This window comes from Protopterus annectens, chromosome 11.part0 (genome assembly GCF_019279795.1).
Source record: "Protopterus annectens isolate FY-2018-M chromosome 11.part0, PAN1.0, whole genome shotgun sequence".
Lineage (NCBI taxonomy): Eukaryota > Metazoa > Chordata > Ceratodontiformes > Protopteridae > Protopterus > Protopterus annectens.
Window position 1 is genome coordinate 1,197,993,347 of NC_056745.1, and position 15,143 is coordinate 1,198,008,489.

General features: G+C 43.8%; 1 protein-coding gene across 1 annotated transcript in view; it reads left to right on the plus strand.

The window, feature by feature from the left end:
* DLD (dihydrolipoamide dehydrogenase) overlaps positions 1 to 15,143 on the plus strand; it is a 1,015,110-nt gene that overhangs the window by 716,792 nt on the left and 283,175 nt on the right. The window contains exon 10 of the mRNA XM_044088560.1: positions 6,230 to 6,397. Coding sequence (XP_043944495.1) covers positions 6,230 to 6,397 — 168 coding nt within the window. The remainder of the gene's footprint in view (positions 1 to 6,229; positions 6,398 to 15,143) is intronic.

The window sequence follows — 15,143 nt, forward strand, 5'->3', positions numbered from 1 at the left end:
AGAAAAACTGAAGAAATTGGCGTTGGCTGCCTCTTATATACCCCTAGCGCACTGACATCAGGGAAGAAGCGACAGCAACCGACGCTGGACCAAGACTTTGGAATTCAGGCCGACTGCGGGACCGCCTAACGGCAGGATAACCCAAGTGTGATGACTGCAGCAGGGTGAACACTCGAACATCTACATTTATGGTAGGTACAAAACTGTACTTTCTCCCTTCAGAGGTTTAAGCGTGGAAAAATTGGAAGAGAATTAAAGCCACTGCTGTGTATGTGGAGAGCTTTGTGCCACCTATAGCCATACTTTCTCTAGTGTTAGAACAGTATTGGCTTTCATAGGGAAGAAAGTTGATATGGAGAAATGACCAGGGCAGCTCAACTGGTGAATAAATGATGTTCTTTATGTTTCACTGTTGCAGTCATTACATATGGGTAATCTGCTGGCAGGTTGCCCTCAGTTGGCCTGAGTTCCAAAGTCTTGGGTCCTGCGTCGGTTGCTGTCTCCTCTTCCATGACGTCGGGTCGTCAGGGGTATAAAACATGCAGCCATCACCATTTTCTTTAGTCTTTCTTGCCATGCGGTGCCCAAAGCAGAACCATTTCGCAAGTGCCGGTCAGCCAACTACTGAAATATACGAGTTTGAGTTTCAGAACCGAAGTCTTCACTAAAGTTAAGTACCCCTTTGGGGAAACTTTTTTTCTTGCTCCATACCGATGTCAGAAAAAGTTAATAATTGTATTACTTGTGGGAAGCAAATACCTCATAAGGATTTCCAGTTATACTGTATTCCTTGCCTAGGCCCTGATCACAACATGCCTGGCTGTCGGTTTTGTACTAGATTTAACCAACGCACTATTAAGTGTCGGTATATTTTTGCTTCAAAGTATTTTGAAAACAGATTTAACTACCCAGAAATGTCGTCTGATAGCAATTCGACTACTGGAGTAAATAAAAAATGCAAAGAAAAGGACATAGAAAGGCAGTCGAGATCCAAAATCGATGATGAAGCTTCTCCTAAGCCAGTCGCCGGTTCTCCGGTACTCAGTGAGGCGCTTTTGCAGCCCCTGATACCCGCTACCTTCGAGTCGCAGGCCTCTACCGACACCCATCTGGAGTCTGGCATGCCGCAAGATACTCAAGGTATTGGACCGACGGATGTATCTCCCTCGGATGGGTCCGGAACCACTGAGCAGGCACCGGCTTCTGAGGGTGTATTCAGACCTCAACATTTGTATATCAAACCGACGACAGCTGCAAAACCAAACACAAAAGCAACTTCTAAAACTAAATAAAAAAATGACGCATGAGCCACATTCACAGGCCTCTATGCCTAAAAAACAGATGATCAAAATGGCTGAAGACCTTATTACCTTGATCATGGGTACCCATCCCCCTCCAGATAAGAGGCCTAGGCAAGACACTGATTATGAATCTTCAGATTAGGTTTCTATTTCTCCTGATTCCTCTTCTGATCAGGAATTATCTATGCCTCCCTATGAGGATTCTGATATAGAGGAGTCTATACCATCTGCTTCTCCTCCTGAAGATTATTCATTTGGGGAAACCTTGCATATTTTGAGGGAGCATTTTCACTGGGAGAGTCAAGACTTCTCAGAATCAAAAAAGAGGCTCAGTGATTTCCTTCTCCCTCAGCAGCCTTTGGCCATTCCCCCTGTTTTAGATATTGTGGATGATGTGTTTTCAGAGTCCAGCTTGGCCCCTGACTCCTTACCTCCGGCTTCCAGTAAACCTGACAGATATTACAGGGTCCCTGACTCGCATAAATTTTTATTTAGAAACCCTGCTGCTGATCCTGAAACTATTTCACAGGGTCCTAAGGGTGTTAAGGCCTCAACAGCAAAAAATCCTACCCCCTCTGACAGAGATTCAAGGGCACTGGACAAATGGGGAAAAAGGTTTATACATCTGCAACCTTGGCAATCAGAGCCTTAAACTGTCACTTTCATATGCTTAAGTATCAACAACATGTTATGGGATTGCTGAAACAGAAAATGATGTAGATTTCAGAATGTGCAGAAAGTAAAGAATTGCAGGAATTATTGCATGCAGCTGAACAGGTTGGAAAGCTTACTTTGCAATGTGGTTTTGACTCTTTAGAGGCCTCCTGCAGGGCCACAGTTACTGGATCTGTGATTAGGAGGCATGCCTTACTAAAGGAACAAAATTGGTATTAAGGCAGAAGAGGTTTTAAAGAAAATGGAAGACAAAGCTAAGTCTATGCAAGCTGTTAAAGACTTCTTACAAGTGCAGCCGCCAAGATTCAGTAGACACTGGCCTACAAAAAATTGGTCCTTTCCTGTGTCAGACAGAGCTCAAAGGGGCAAATCCAGACGCCCAAAGGGTTCCAGATTCCAGGCACAAGATTCATACAGGTCAAAGCAATGGGGCGTATCTACCTCCAAATCAGGAGTTGATAAAGCGCAAACCTACAGAAAACGGTCCCAATGACTTCCCTCTGCCTACACCAAGCACTTATCTTTTGGCAGCACTCTTAGGGGGAAAATTAGCACTTTTTGCTCAAAACTGGCAGTTAATAACCCAAGACAAGTGGGTACTAAACATAGTATCACAGGGATGCAGATTCCATTTCCACATTCTGCCAATGGCAAACGGTTGGCCAGATCTGCCCAAAAATCAATGGGCAGAGGCACAGAAACCGGTTACGTCCCTCATGGATATGGGGCCATTCAACCAGTACCAGAACAGGAAAAAGGACAAAGTTTTACTCAAGACTGTTCTTGGTACCCAGAAGGGACAAGGTCTGGCGGCCAATACTGGATTTATCAATTTTGAACACATACCTGGACATTCCAAAATTAAAAATGCCGACTTTGCAGCAGCTTCTGCCCATGCTGAGTAAGAATGCTTGGCTGGTGACATTAGACCTTAAAGAGGCATACCTGCATGTCCCAATAAGACAATCGTGCAGAAGATACCTCAGATTCAAGGCTGGCTTAATGTATTACCAATTCTCTGCACTGCCCTTTGGCTTATCTACTGCGCCCAGGGTCTTCACAAAGTGCTTGGCACCAGTAATTGCATTTTGCAGACAAAAAAGTATACAAATATACCCTTACTTGGATGACTGTCTCATTCAAGCAGAGAGCAAGGACATTCTTCTTCAACACCTGGCGTTTGTGAAAAGGCTTCTAACATGCCTAGGGTACACAGTAAACGAAAAGAAATCACAGCTGGTACCCTCTCAAAAGATAACATTCCTGGGTGCAAGCTTGAATACAACTGCCCAGATGGCTTACCTCACGCCAGACAAGCAAAGGCAACTGACTACTTACTTCAAACTGATGGCAACAAAAACCCAGTTATCTGCAAGACAAATTCTGCAGGCTTTGGACTTCATGGATTCCTGCATCCTACTGATTCCATATGCAAGACTGCATATGAGGAAACTTCAATGGTATCTAAAACGTTTATGGAGTCAACGTGTTGGCAGTCTGGAAACAATGATTCCTCTCATACCCTGCCTACAACAAGAATTTCTATGGTGGGCAAAGGCATGTCAAAAAACATGGGACAGGCCTTCACTCTACCCTCTACCAGCCAAACCTTAACAAAAGAAGCATCAGATTGTGCCTGGGGGGCCCACATGGCAGGAAGATGCATTCAGGGCATATGAACCCCAAAACAAATGCATCTGCATATCAACCAGAAAGAGTTCAAAATGCCCTAACTGCCTTCAAGGACTTACTTCATCCAGGACAACTGCTGATAAAGATGGACAACACCACGGTCATGTGGTATGTAAACAAGCAAGGAGGGCACACACTCATACCCCCTTTGCAGATTAGCAATGACACTGTGGGACATAGCTTTGACCTACCAAATACATCTTCAAGCTCAATTCCTGCCAGGAAAGCAAAATACTCTGGCAGACAATTTAATCAGAAACCTTATGGACCCTCACGAGTGGAAACTAAATCCACAAGTCTTCAGCATGATGATAGAGAAATGGGGGAGCCCAGACATAGATCTATTTGTCTCTCCTCAAAATTATCAATTGAAAAGATTCTGCACAAGGACTTATCACAGACAAGCATGGAAAGTGGATGCCCTATCCTTCAGTTGGAAAAACCTATCAGTTTATACCTTTCCTCCTCTGCCTCTTCTTCCCAAGGTCCTCCTAAAAGTCAAGACAAGAGAAACCAAAGATGATACTAATTACCCCGGACTGGCCCCACCAATACTGGTACCCAGTCCTAAGGAACTTGTCTCAATACCCAGCTTGGACCTTACCTCAAAGACCTCAACTACTGTCCCAGCAAAACAATCGGATCCTGCACAATCAACTCCAGACACTGAACTTGGCGGCATCGCTGATCATGTAGTTATACAAACAACTTCTTTCAGTAAAGCCGTGATGGATGTCATTTTGGAAGCCAGAAGGCCTAGTACTAGAAAATCTTATGCTGATAAATGGAAGAGATTTTGTGCTTGGAATCGAGCACAAGGAGCTGATACAGCAGAACTAAATATTCCTCAGGTATTACAATACTTAACTGAGATGCTTGACAAAGGCCTATCTTTCTCATCAATTAAAATCCATGCCTCTGCCATTTCAGCTCATTGCAATACAGAGCCACCAATCTTTTCTCATCCTTTGCTAAAGCAGTATCTTAGAGGAGCCAAAAATTTAAGGCCTCCTAGAAGATCACAATTACCTGCATGGGACCTCAATTATGTATTGGAAAAGCTCACCCTGCCTCCATTTGAACCAGCTGCTACCGCTGATATAAAGTTCTTATCATGGAAAACAGCTCTACTACTAGCAATTACTTCAGCAAGAAGAGTTTCAGAGCTACAGGCCCTCATGGCTGTAGAGCCTTTTATCATATTTTACCCAGACAGGTTGTGTCTGAGGACAAATCCTACATTTATGCCTAAGGTGGTTTCCAGTGTGGCTGTTAACCAAACAATTCATCTGCCAACCTTTTATCCAAATCCGCAGAACAAGGGGGAGAGAATTCTGCATTCCTTGGACGTACACAGACAGCTAAGATTCTACTTGAGCAGGACTAAAGCTCTAAGAAAAACTGAGCAATTACTAGTGACATGCTGCAGGATCAGAAGGCAAGGCTATTTCAAAGCAGACAGTTTCAAAGTGGATAAGCCTCTGCATCCGTTTCTGCTACTTACACCATGGTAAACCTGTGCCCAAGGGCATTAGGTCTCATTCCACCAGAGCTGCAGCTACTTCAGCAGCCTTTCTCAGAGGAGTACCAACCAAAGACATTCTAGAGGCTGCTACTTGGAGTTCTGTTCACACCTTTACAAAGCATTATCATTTGCCTCTCAACTCTAACTCCAGGGCAGGCTTTGCCACTGCAGTTCTGCAGGACCTTATAGCCGCACCTAATGCTGTTTAGCTCCAGCCTCCCAACCATAGCTTTGGGATTCTACCCAAATATAATGACTGCAACAGTGAAACACGAAGAACATAGTACAGTTGTGTACACTTACCATAAATGTACATGTTTGAGTGTATTCACTGTTGCAGTCCAGGTTACCCTCCCGCCATCCCCCCTTTCATTCTGGAGTTTATTTATCCTTCTCTATCTTCTACAACCTATGTGGTGTATTTGCTTGTAGATGAAGGTAAAGTTTATATTGATGTGTGTGTGTGTGTGTGTGTGTGTGTGTGTGTGTGTGTGTGTGTGTGTGTGTGTGTGTGTGTGTGTGTGTGTGTGTATAGATGTATGTATATATATATATATATATATATATATATATATATATATATATATATATATATAGAGAGAGAGAGAGAGATGTGTGTGTATAGATGTATGTGTATATATATATATATATATATATATATATATATATATATATATATATATTATTTATTTTTTGCTACCTTTTTGGGGGCACCTGACATCTGGGGCAAGAAAAACTAAAGAAAATGGCGTCGGCTGTATGTTTTATACCCCTGACGACCTGACGCCATGGAAGAGGAGACAGCAACCGATGCAGGACCCACGACTTTGGAATTCAGGCCGACTGAGGGCAACCTACTAGAAGATTACCCAAATGTAATGGCTGCAACAGTGAATACACTCGAACATCTACATTTATGGTAAGTGTACACAACTGTACTTTATGGTTTATTCCTTCATTGACTTCTTTTCTTAGGTAGAGCCTTGGGTCAGGTGTCTTGCATAACATTATTCATTATTTTTTTTTATTTTCACAGGATCGAAGCTGCTGCTGGAGGAAAGGCTGAAGTAATGACTTGTGATGTACTTCTGGTTTGTGTTGGACGCCGTCCCTTCACACAGAATCTTGGTCTGGAGGAGCTTGGAATTGAATTGGATCGAGGCAAAATACCAATCAACAGCAGGTTCCAAACCAAGATACCAAAGTGTGTATTTTTCTTGGACTCCTGTTTTTTTTCATATATGTGCTGTAATTTGATTTTTGTGCAATGAGTTTGCATAGGCTTGTATACATTTGTATGTTTCTTCCCAATGCAGGACTGCAAGCATGCACTTAGCACTTCCATGCCATACTGCATTATCCTGCCATACTGCATTATCCTACTTCAGTCATTTAATAGCTTTGTCATAATTCCTTTGTTGATGACACTCTGGTTTCAGACTGTGCAGTGCATGAACAGTTCTCCTCCTTTGTTACTGTCTATCCTCTTTATCTCCAGTGAAAGCATCTCTAGTTTTTATGGCCTTAGCCATGAAAGTAGAGCATTTGATTTTAATTTCATTTCATTTCTCTTTATTTTTGTTTGTTTTGATGGTGTATTGTTGAGTTTACTTTATTGCTGCCTTCAGCTCTCAGCCCCCAGCCCCAGTGCTTTGTGTTTGCAGATGTAACCCTCAGTTAAATCAGTGAATCTTGTCAGAATTCCAGTATGAAACATAATATGCAGATAAGAGCATGTGTGTATGCATTTTATTGGATTTCACGCCACATTCATTTTAAAAAAATAGAGAAACCAAGCTTTTGCCTGGCAGCTTCCACCTCAGCTACAGTACGATCAGATCTTTGCAAAAAAGAATTTAACTATGGCTTCTGAAGAAAAGACAGCTGAAGTTTCATACTATGTCCAGGAGGTGTGAGAGGTAACCCCAATGGAAAACATAATTTTTATTTTTTTGTGTTGTTCAAAGTGTAACAATATCTGATTGCTACTTTGATGGCATAGCCAATGACAGAGCAAGTGTGTGTGGTAGTGGTGGCAAGTCTTTATCAGAGGGTCCATATGGGGGGCCCCTTATACTTGGCTCGAGGGCCGAAAATAGTAATAGGCACCCACTACCATGCGAATGACATTAGGTCTTCATATAATGTGGAGATGGCTTTCAGAGAAAAGTAGTGAAGCAGTTTAAAACTAAAAAGCTTTGAAAGAAATAGAATGATCAAATAAGTAGAGACTGTATCATTAATGTGCATAAGATGAAAAGGAGATTGTTCTTCATATGGGTTACTGCTACAGTACAATCCCCAGCACAGTGAATTAGGTACAGGTGGACAGCCACCTAACCTGCCTGCCTTCCCAGAGTTTTGTAAACTTATGAGCATGGGCTGACTGTCTTCATGGAAGGACACATGTGCTTGTATCTTGGACAAGATAGGCATATCCCCATGCCATCTTCAGCTTTTTTTTTTTTTCTGCAGGCAAATGTAAGTTAATAGTGAACAGACGTCATGGTCACTTGGTCCAACCTGAGATTTCTTTGTAAGCCTTATACGCCCCATTGGAAAATTATTTTGTTTCCCTTTTGGCTATATCTGTTAAAAATTCCAGAAACTTGGTTTATTACCTAGATTAGTCTGATGTGACCTTAAAACCTTTGCGACTGTGGGCATTTCATCCAGTACAAAGATTCACATTGAGTACATTTTTTTTTTGCTCAGTAGCATCACATTTTGGTTAGTTGCTAGATGTAAGGTTTTATTAGGAAAACTCCAGAGACCTCTTTGCAAGTGTGGTAGAAATAGAAAAAAAATTGGAAGCCTTTATGCAGTTATCAGTGTCCATCAGCTTTTTTATGAGAGTCCCTCCCCCAAGAAAGACACACAAAGCACTACTTCCACAAGAAGATTGAGAGAGACAAGACCATCAATTGTTAGAGCAGAAAGTTCTATCAATCCTGTAGGCTCAAGGAAAAGATACCTTGTAATGACTATTACTCTTGTACCCAGACTTCATGCTTCGTTCTCTACTTTATCATGGAACAGCTTACAAGTTCCTGTGTTCTTTCTACTACCCACAGACTGCTAATTTGCCTCAGCCACAGATGGCTAACTTTGCTGTGGCCATTTCTGATTTCCTTAGACACATCTTCATCCTTAGCTTCTTCTCTTGTAGTCCCTTCAGCCACAGTGGACCAGGGATTAGATGTCCTCTGCAGTTGAGTGTCCTTAGAGGGCATGGGAGAACCCTCTTGTCTCGGAGGAGAGCAGGGAATGCTGCTCTGTGTAGCCAGACTGGGATTCCTGTCCCAGTGTGATGTCGTTAATAAGTGTTTGCTTCCACAGAGATTGCAGTTAAAAAGCAGAAAGATAAATCTTTTCCTGCCTCTGTTACTTTAGACTGGAATGATTGAGCTGACTTGCTCAGGGCTTAGTACAGGCTCTTTTCCCTTCTCATTTTGGATTTGCTGGTAAAAGAGAAAAGAATTTTAAATTTTCTGAAGATTCCCAGTGTAATGCACTTGAAAATGATTGTAAGAGAAAAACGTTTTCTCCTCTGGTAACTGGTTCTCATTCTAAGGAAATTATTTGTTCTGATTATCTCGTGAACATTTTTCTTTGTCTGAAACCATATCTAGGATGTACTGAATGTTTCAGTGTGAACATAACGACATTCCAGTTTCTTTGAAAAAAGTATGATTTTATTACAACTGGAATTTCATCAACTTTCCTCCTTTCCCATCTTTGGAAGATGTTTTTATTACAGCTTGTAACATGCCTGACACCCAGACTGCAGCCCCTAAAAATGCAGATGGATTCTTCAAGTGTACTAGTCTTACACTTTCTTATTTTATAGTTTCACATTTTGAAATGCAGTGATTTCCTTGGCAAATACATCTGCAGATAAACATCGGTAAATGCTAATCCTCCCTCTAAGGACAGGAAATACTTTGATAGATTTGGGAGAAAAGTGTATGCCTCTGCCACACTTATTAGGACGTCAAGATCACATTAGTTCCTGCTTGTTTTATTTAATACACGAGGAACATTTTAGCCACGTTTCCAGCTTCAGAGAGGAAATCTCTAAATACACTAATTCATAGGTTCATAGGTTCATACTAGGCTGTCTGCCCTAGGGCATTTATAAGCCTAGCCAGTGTGCGTTTGGCTTTCGCCACCCATTTTAAATTAATTTTGCTATGCCCTTTTTCGAGGTTAGTATACTGTGAGTCTGTCTAACAGTGACACAGAAGTGATACCCGGGGTAAACCTATGATCTCCCATCCACTCATCAAGATTCCTCTTGAAGAGAGTCAATGAGGGACTCTGCCTAACCTGGAATGGGATTTTATTCCAGAGTGAAGGGAGCCTCTGGGTTATGAATCTGTCCCTCCAGCATGTCCTATTTATTTCAGTGCTGAGGTTCAAGTCTCTCGAGCGCGTAGCTCGATGGGATTTGGATTTTCTGAGGTGCAGCATGTCCATTAATTCCGGGTTGGACATGGCTTTATACGTCAGGCACAGATCGCCTCTGAGCAGGCGGTATGCCACTGAGTAGAGCTGGAGTTTCTTTAACCAGACAGCATATGGCAACTGTTTGAGCCCTTTGATCCTCTTGGTGGGGTACTTTTGGGGTCTTTCCAGTTGCTGCAGGTGTCTGGTAAGGTACATCCCAAAAGGGGCATTGTACTCAATTATGGGCCTGATGAGGGATGAGTAAAGAGGCATGATGACCTCCCCTGATCTAGATGTGAATCCCTTCATGATTAGGTGGGCTATATAAAATGTTTTTCTAACCACTTTGGCCACGTGATTGTCAAATGAGAGATTGCTATCATCTTGGGTCCCCAGGTCCCTAATTACTTCTTCCGTACTTAATGGATTACCACCTATGTGGTAATTTGTGGGCACTTTGTTTTTGCCAAAGGGGATGACTATACACTTTTAGGCGTTTAGCTTGAGGCCATGACTCTGGCGCCAGTTGTCTGTTTCTGTGAGGCCCTTTTGGAGGATGCTTGTGTCTGCTGGAGAGTCGATTATGGCGCCCAGTTTGCAGTCATCTGCGAACTTGGTCAGCCACAGTCCTTCTGTGTTGGCCTGTACCTCCAAGAAATATATACCAAACAAGAGAGGTCCCAGGACTGAGCCTTGTGGGATGCCACTTGTTACTGGTTTGGAGTCTGACATGGCTCCAGCAATTCTAACCATGTGGGTTCTGTCCTTGAGCCAGTTTGCAACCCATCTAGTGACATAGGGGTTTATATTTAAGCTGGTGAGCTTATCTATAATGCCCGAGTGGGGTATTGTATCGAAGGCTTTTGCGAGGTCCAGCTAGGCTGTGTGGACCACCTTCCCCTCGTCAATGGCCTTGGTGACTGTTTCAAAGAAATCGACCAGGTTTAAGAGGCAGGATCTGCCCTTAACAAAGCCGAACTGGGTAGGATCCAGTGTCTGTAGGTCCCCAATATCTTTATTTATGAGGTCCATGATGATCCTTTCCATAGCTTTGCAGACCAAGCTAGTCAGGCTTATGGAGCGATAGTTTCCAGGATCCGTTGAGGCACCACCTTTGTGGAAAGGAACCACTGTAGTAAGGCTGAGATTGAACAGTAGTTTTATGTTTGGGTTTATCTCTTCTTGGAGTTCATGTAGGATGCAGCCCAGGACACCGTCTGGTCCCATTGATGCTGTGTTATTTGCTTTGGAGAGGGTGGCTCTTACCTGAGCATCTGAGATGTCAGGGGGGCAGCACTCTGCTGGGATAGATATTTGCCCTTTTGGTGGGCCCGCGGGAGTTTGCGCTGAACCTGTCAGCTAGGATGTTGGCAATGTCTGTGGGTTCGGTGTATTTTTTGTCATTTTGGACTAATTCTGAGCATATCTGGCAATTCCCACCCAGGTTCCTAACATAACTAAAGAAAGCCTTGTGATTATCCTTAGTGTCCTGTGCAATTTTTCTCTCGAAGCTGGCCTTAGACGATTTTATGAGTGCCCGTAGGTTTTTGCTAATACTGATCAGAGATGCCTTCCCTTTTTGGGATTTTGCTCCATCATCTAGTAGCTTCCTCCTTCTATTGTATAGTTTGTTTATGGCTGGGGTCCACCAGACAGGACGTCTGCCTTTGGAGGATTGGGTCTTGGTTTTATTTGGGATTGCATGATCCATGCATTCCTGAAGGTGTTCATAGAATGCGTTTTTAAAGGATTCTGCGGTCTGGGCTGTATTTTCCACAGGCCCGGGGGCTTTGAAGGATTCCACCTCAGTTTTGAGGAGTGTGAAATTTGCTTTAGAGAAGTTTTTCACTGTGGTTTTCTGGGCAGGGCGTGGGGTCGGGATGTGAATATCCAGTGAGATTTGTTTATGGTCTGATCTTACCAGTGAGGGATACACTTCTGGTCTGGAGCATAGAGTCCCCATGTTGGTGATGATCAGGTCCAGTATGTTTTCCCCTCTTGTGGGAGTGGCAACAAGTTGTTCCATAGCATCTGAGTTTATAAATTCTAGTAACCTTTGGGCTAGGGTGTTGGAGCTAGAGTAATGCTCCTAGTCTATGTTTGGGTAGTTGAAGTCGCCCAATATAATGGTGTTTGGAGAGACCTTCATATTTTCCAGTGTTCTCAGGAAGGCCGAGTGGGGTTCCTGGGTTTGGGAGGGTGGTCTGTAGCAGGCTATAAACTGGAAGGCAGTTTTACCCACTGTTAGTTGCACATGGATAGTCTCTGATGCTTCATGCTGTGCCACCAACCTGGAGGTGTGGGTATCTTTGACGAATATTGATACTCCCCCTCTTTTTGTGGTTCGGTCCAAGTTTTGGGGCCGGAAAACATGGTATGAGGTATAACCTGGTAGTGCTGGGGTGCTCTCGGGAGCCTTGAACCAGGATGTTCTTCATCTCACATTGCTGCAGTCCTTACACTTGGGTAGTCCGCTGTCCTCGGTCGGCCCGACTATCAAAGTATAAGGCTGACGTCGGTCAAGGCGCATTTGACTGACATCAGGACGTCAGGGTACAAATGCGCATGACCGACGTCATATCCTCAGTCTTTTTTGCCGCATGGTCCGATGCAGAAGCAGCTTTGCAAGTGCCGGTTGGCGTTCTGAAATTTTTCGATTCCGGAGTTTCAGACCGACTCAAAGTTGGCTAAGTACCCCGTTGGGGAATATTTTAGTTTTTTCTTGCCTCAGTGGTTTACCGGATGTCAGAAAAAGTGAATAATTGTATTTCTTGTGGGAAACAGATACCGCATAGAGATTATCATACTTTGTGTATTCCTTGTTTAGGGCCTGAGCACGACGTTGTTGGGTGCCGCTCTTGTGCTAGATTCAATAAGCGCACTATAAAGAGAAGGTTAGATTGTGCCAGGTTAGTCTTCGGGAAGCGGTGCAATTATAAAATGCCGTCGGATGCTCCGACGCCCGCTTCCTCGAAGAAGCGCAAGGACAAACAATTAAGCCTAGGCTAGAAGAACCGTCCGTGCGGACGCCCGGTTCTTTAGAGGTGTCGGTGGAGCGGTGGTTCCACCGGAGGTTTCTTTGGGTTCCCAGGGAGAGACTTTGTTGTTGCAGGATGTGGCCTCTCAGGAGGCAGGTCAGGCTGAAGGGGCTTCTCAGGCTACTATACTACCCTCTCTTCCTAAGGTGGTTAGGCCCTCTCCTTCTGTTTCCAAGGCTTCTCCCAGAGGCAGGCCAGGTTTAGCTTCAGTTGGTGTCACCCCTAGTTCTTCTGGAACTGTGCCCAAGAAGCATATGCTTAAAATGGCAGAAGATTTGATTACTTTGATTAGGGGGTCCTTGCCCCTCCTGATAAGAGGCCTAGGGTGGAGCCTGAGTTAGGGAGTTTTGAGCAGGCTTGGATGTTTGAGTCTTGACTGAAGACTTGCAGGAGTATTCTCCTTATTCTGATTCTGAGGTGGATGATTCTACTCCTTCTGCTTCTCCTCCTGAGGATTTTTCTTTTTCAGAAACTCTTCATTCCATGAGGGACATTTTAAGTGGGAAGGTCAGGACTTCTCTGATTCCAGGAAAAGGCTTAGGGAATTTTGTTTTACCCCAGCATAGGCCTTTGGCTATACCTCCTGTTTTGGATGTGGTGGAAGATGTTTTTCAGAGGCTTCTCTTAATCCTGATTCTTTGCCTCCTGCTCCTGTTAAACCGGATAGGTATTACAGGGTGCCTGAAGCTCATAAGTATTTTTTAAGAGTCCTAGGGCGGACCCAGAAACTGTTAGTCAGGGGCCTAAAGGTGTTAAGGCTTCTGTTGTCAAGAATCCGGTTCCTTCTGATAAAGAGGCCAGGGCTTTGGATAGATGGGGAAAGAAAGTTTATACTTCCTCCACTCTAGCTATGAGGGCCTTGAATTGCCAGTTTCACATGTTGAAATACCAAAATTATCTCCTTTCACAATTGAAGTCTAAGGTTGATGCTCTGGCGGAAGGTATCGATTGTAAAGAGTTGCAAGATTTAGTACATGTTTCTGAACAGGTGGGTAAGCATTCTTTGCAATGTGGTTTTGATGCTGTACAGGCCTCGTCTAGGGTGGCTGCTACTGGGTCAGTTATTCGCAGGCACGCCTGGCTGAGGGATCAGAATTTATCTGACCATGTTAAAGCAAGGATTTTAGATGCTCCTTTACAATCTGATGTTTTGTTTGGTTCTCCTGTTGAGTCAGTTTTAAAGAAAATGGAAGACAAGGCTAAGTCTATGCAGACTGTTAAAGATTTTTTGCAGGTTCAGCCTCCAAAGTTTAGTAGAAATTGGCCTGCTAAGGGGTGGACGTATCCTTCTTATGATTCCCAGTCTAGGGGTAGAGCTAGACGTGGTAGGGGCAGAGCTCAGGGCTCTTTCAGGCCTAGGACAGGGAGTTCTCCTGCACAGTCTTCGGGTGAGGGCAGGGGTCAGTCCTTTCGTAAACAGACCCAATGACCTACCTTTTCAGCTGCCAGAGCCTTTTCGTCTGGCAGCACCTTTGGGAGGAAGGTTGGCACTTTTCAAAGAAAATTGGAGTTTAATTACCCAAGACAGATGGGTATTGGATATCATACACCACGGTTACAGGTTTTATTTCCATACCTTGCCTCCTTTCAAAGGCATGCCAGACGTTCCTCCTCCACAAAGAATAGAGGCTCACAAGCAAATTTCTCTGTTACTCCAAATAGGGGCCATTCAGCCGGTCCCTATGCCAGAGGTGGGCCTAGGATTTTATTCTCGCCTGTTCCTAGTACCAAAGAAAGGGAACACGTGGAGACCAATTTTGGACCTATCTATCCTCAACACTTATCTGGACATTCCCAAGTTCAAAATGTTGACGTTACAGCAGCTTTTACCTCTGCTGGGCAAAGATCATTGGATGGTAACTTTAGATCTCAAGGAGGCTTATCTTCATGTTCCTATCAGACTGAGTTGCAGGAAGTATCTGTGTTTTCGAGCTGGGAATTCTCATTATCAGTTCTCTGCATTGCCCTTTGGCTTATCTACTGCGCCCAGAGTGTTCACGAAAGTTCTGGCTCCAGTGATAGCTTTCCTCAGGTTAAAAGGAATACAGATTTATCCTTACTTGGACGATTGCCTGATTCTGGCTCAAGGAAAGGACGAACTTCTTCATCATTTACACTATGTGATAGCAGTGCTAAGATGCCTGGGGTATTCTGTGAACGAAATAAAGTCCAGTCTAGTACCCTCTCAGGACATGTGCTTTCTGGGTATGAGACTGAATACAGCATCCCAGATGGCCTTTTTGACCCCGGACAAACAAAAGAATCTTTCCCTTCACTTTCATCAGTTGTCTCATCTGTCCAGGCTGACTGCAAGGACAGTCCTTCAAGCCTTGGGGTTCATGGCATCTTGTATTCTGGTGCTTCCCAATGCCAAACTGCATATGAGGAAGCTGCAGTGGTATCTCAAAAATGTATGGACACAGCACTGCCAGGATTTGGACACTGTCATTCAAATAATACCTT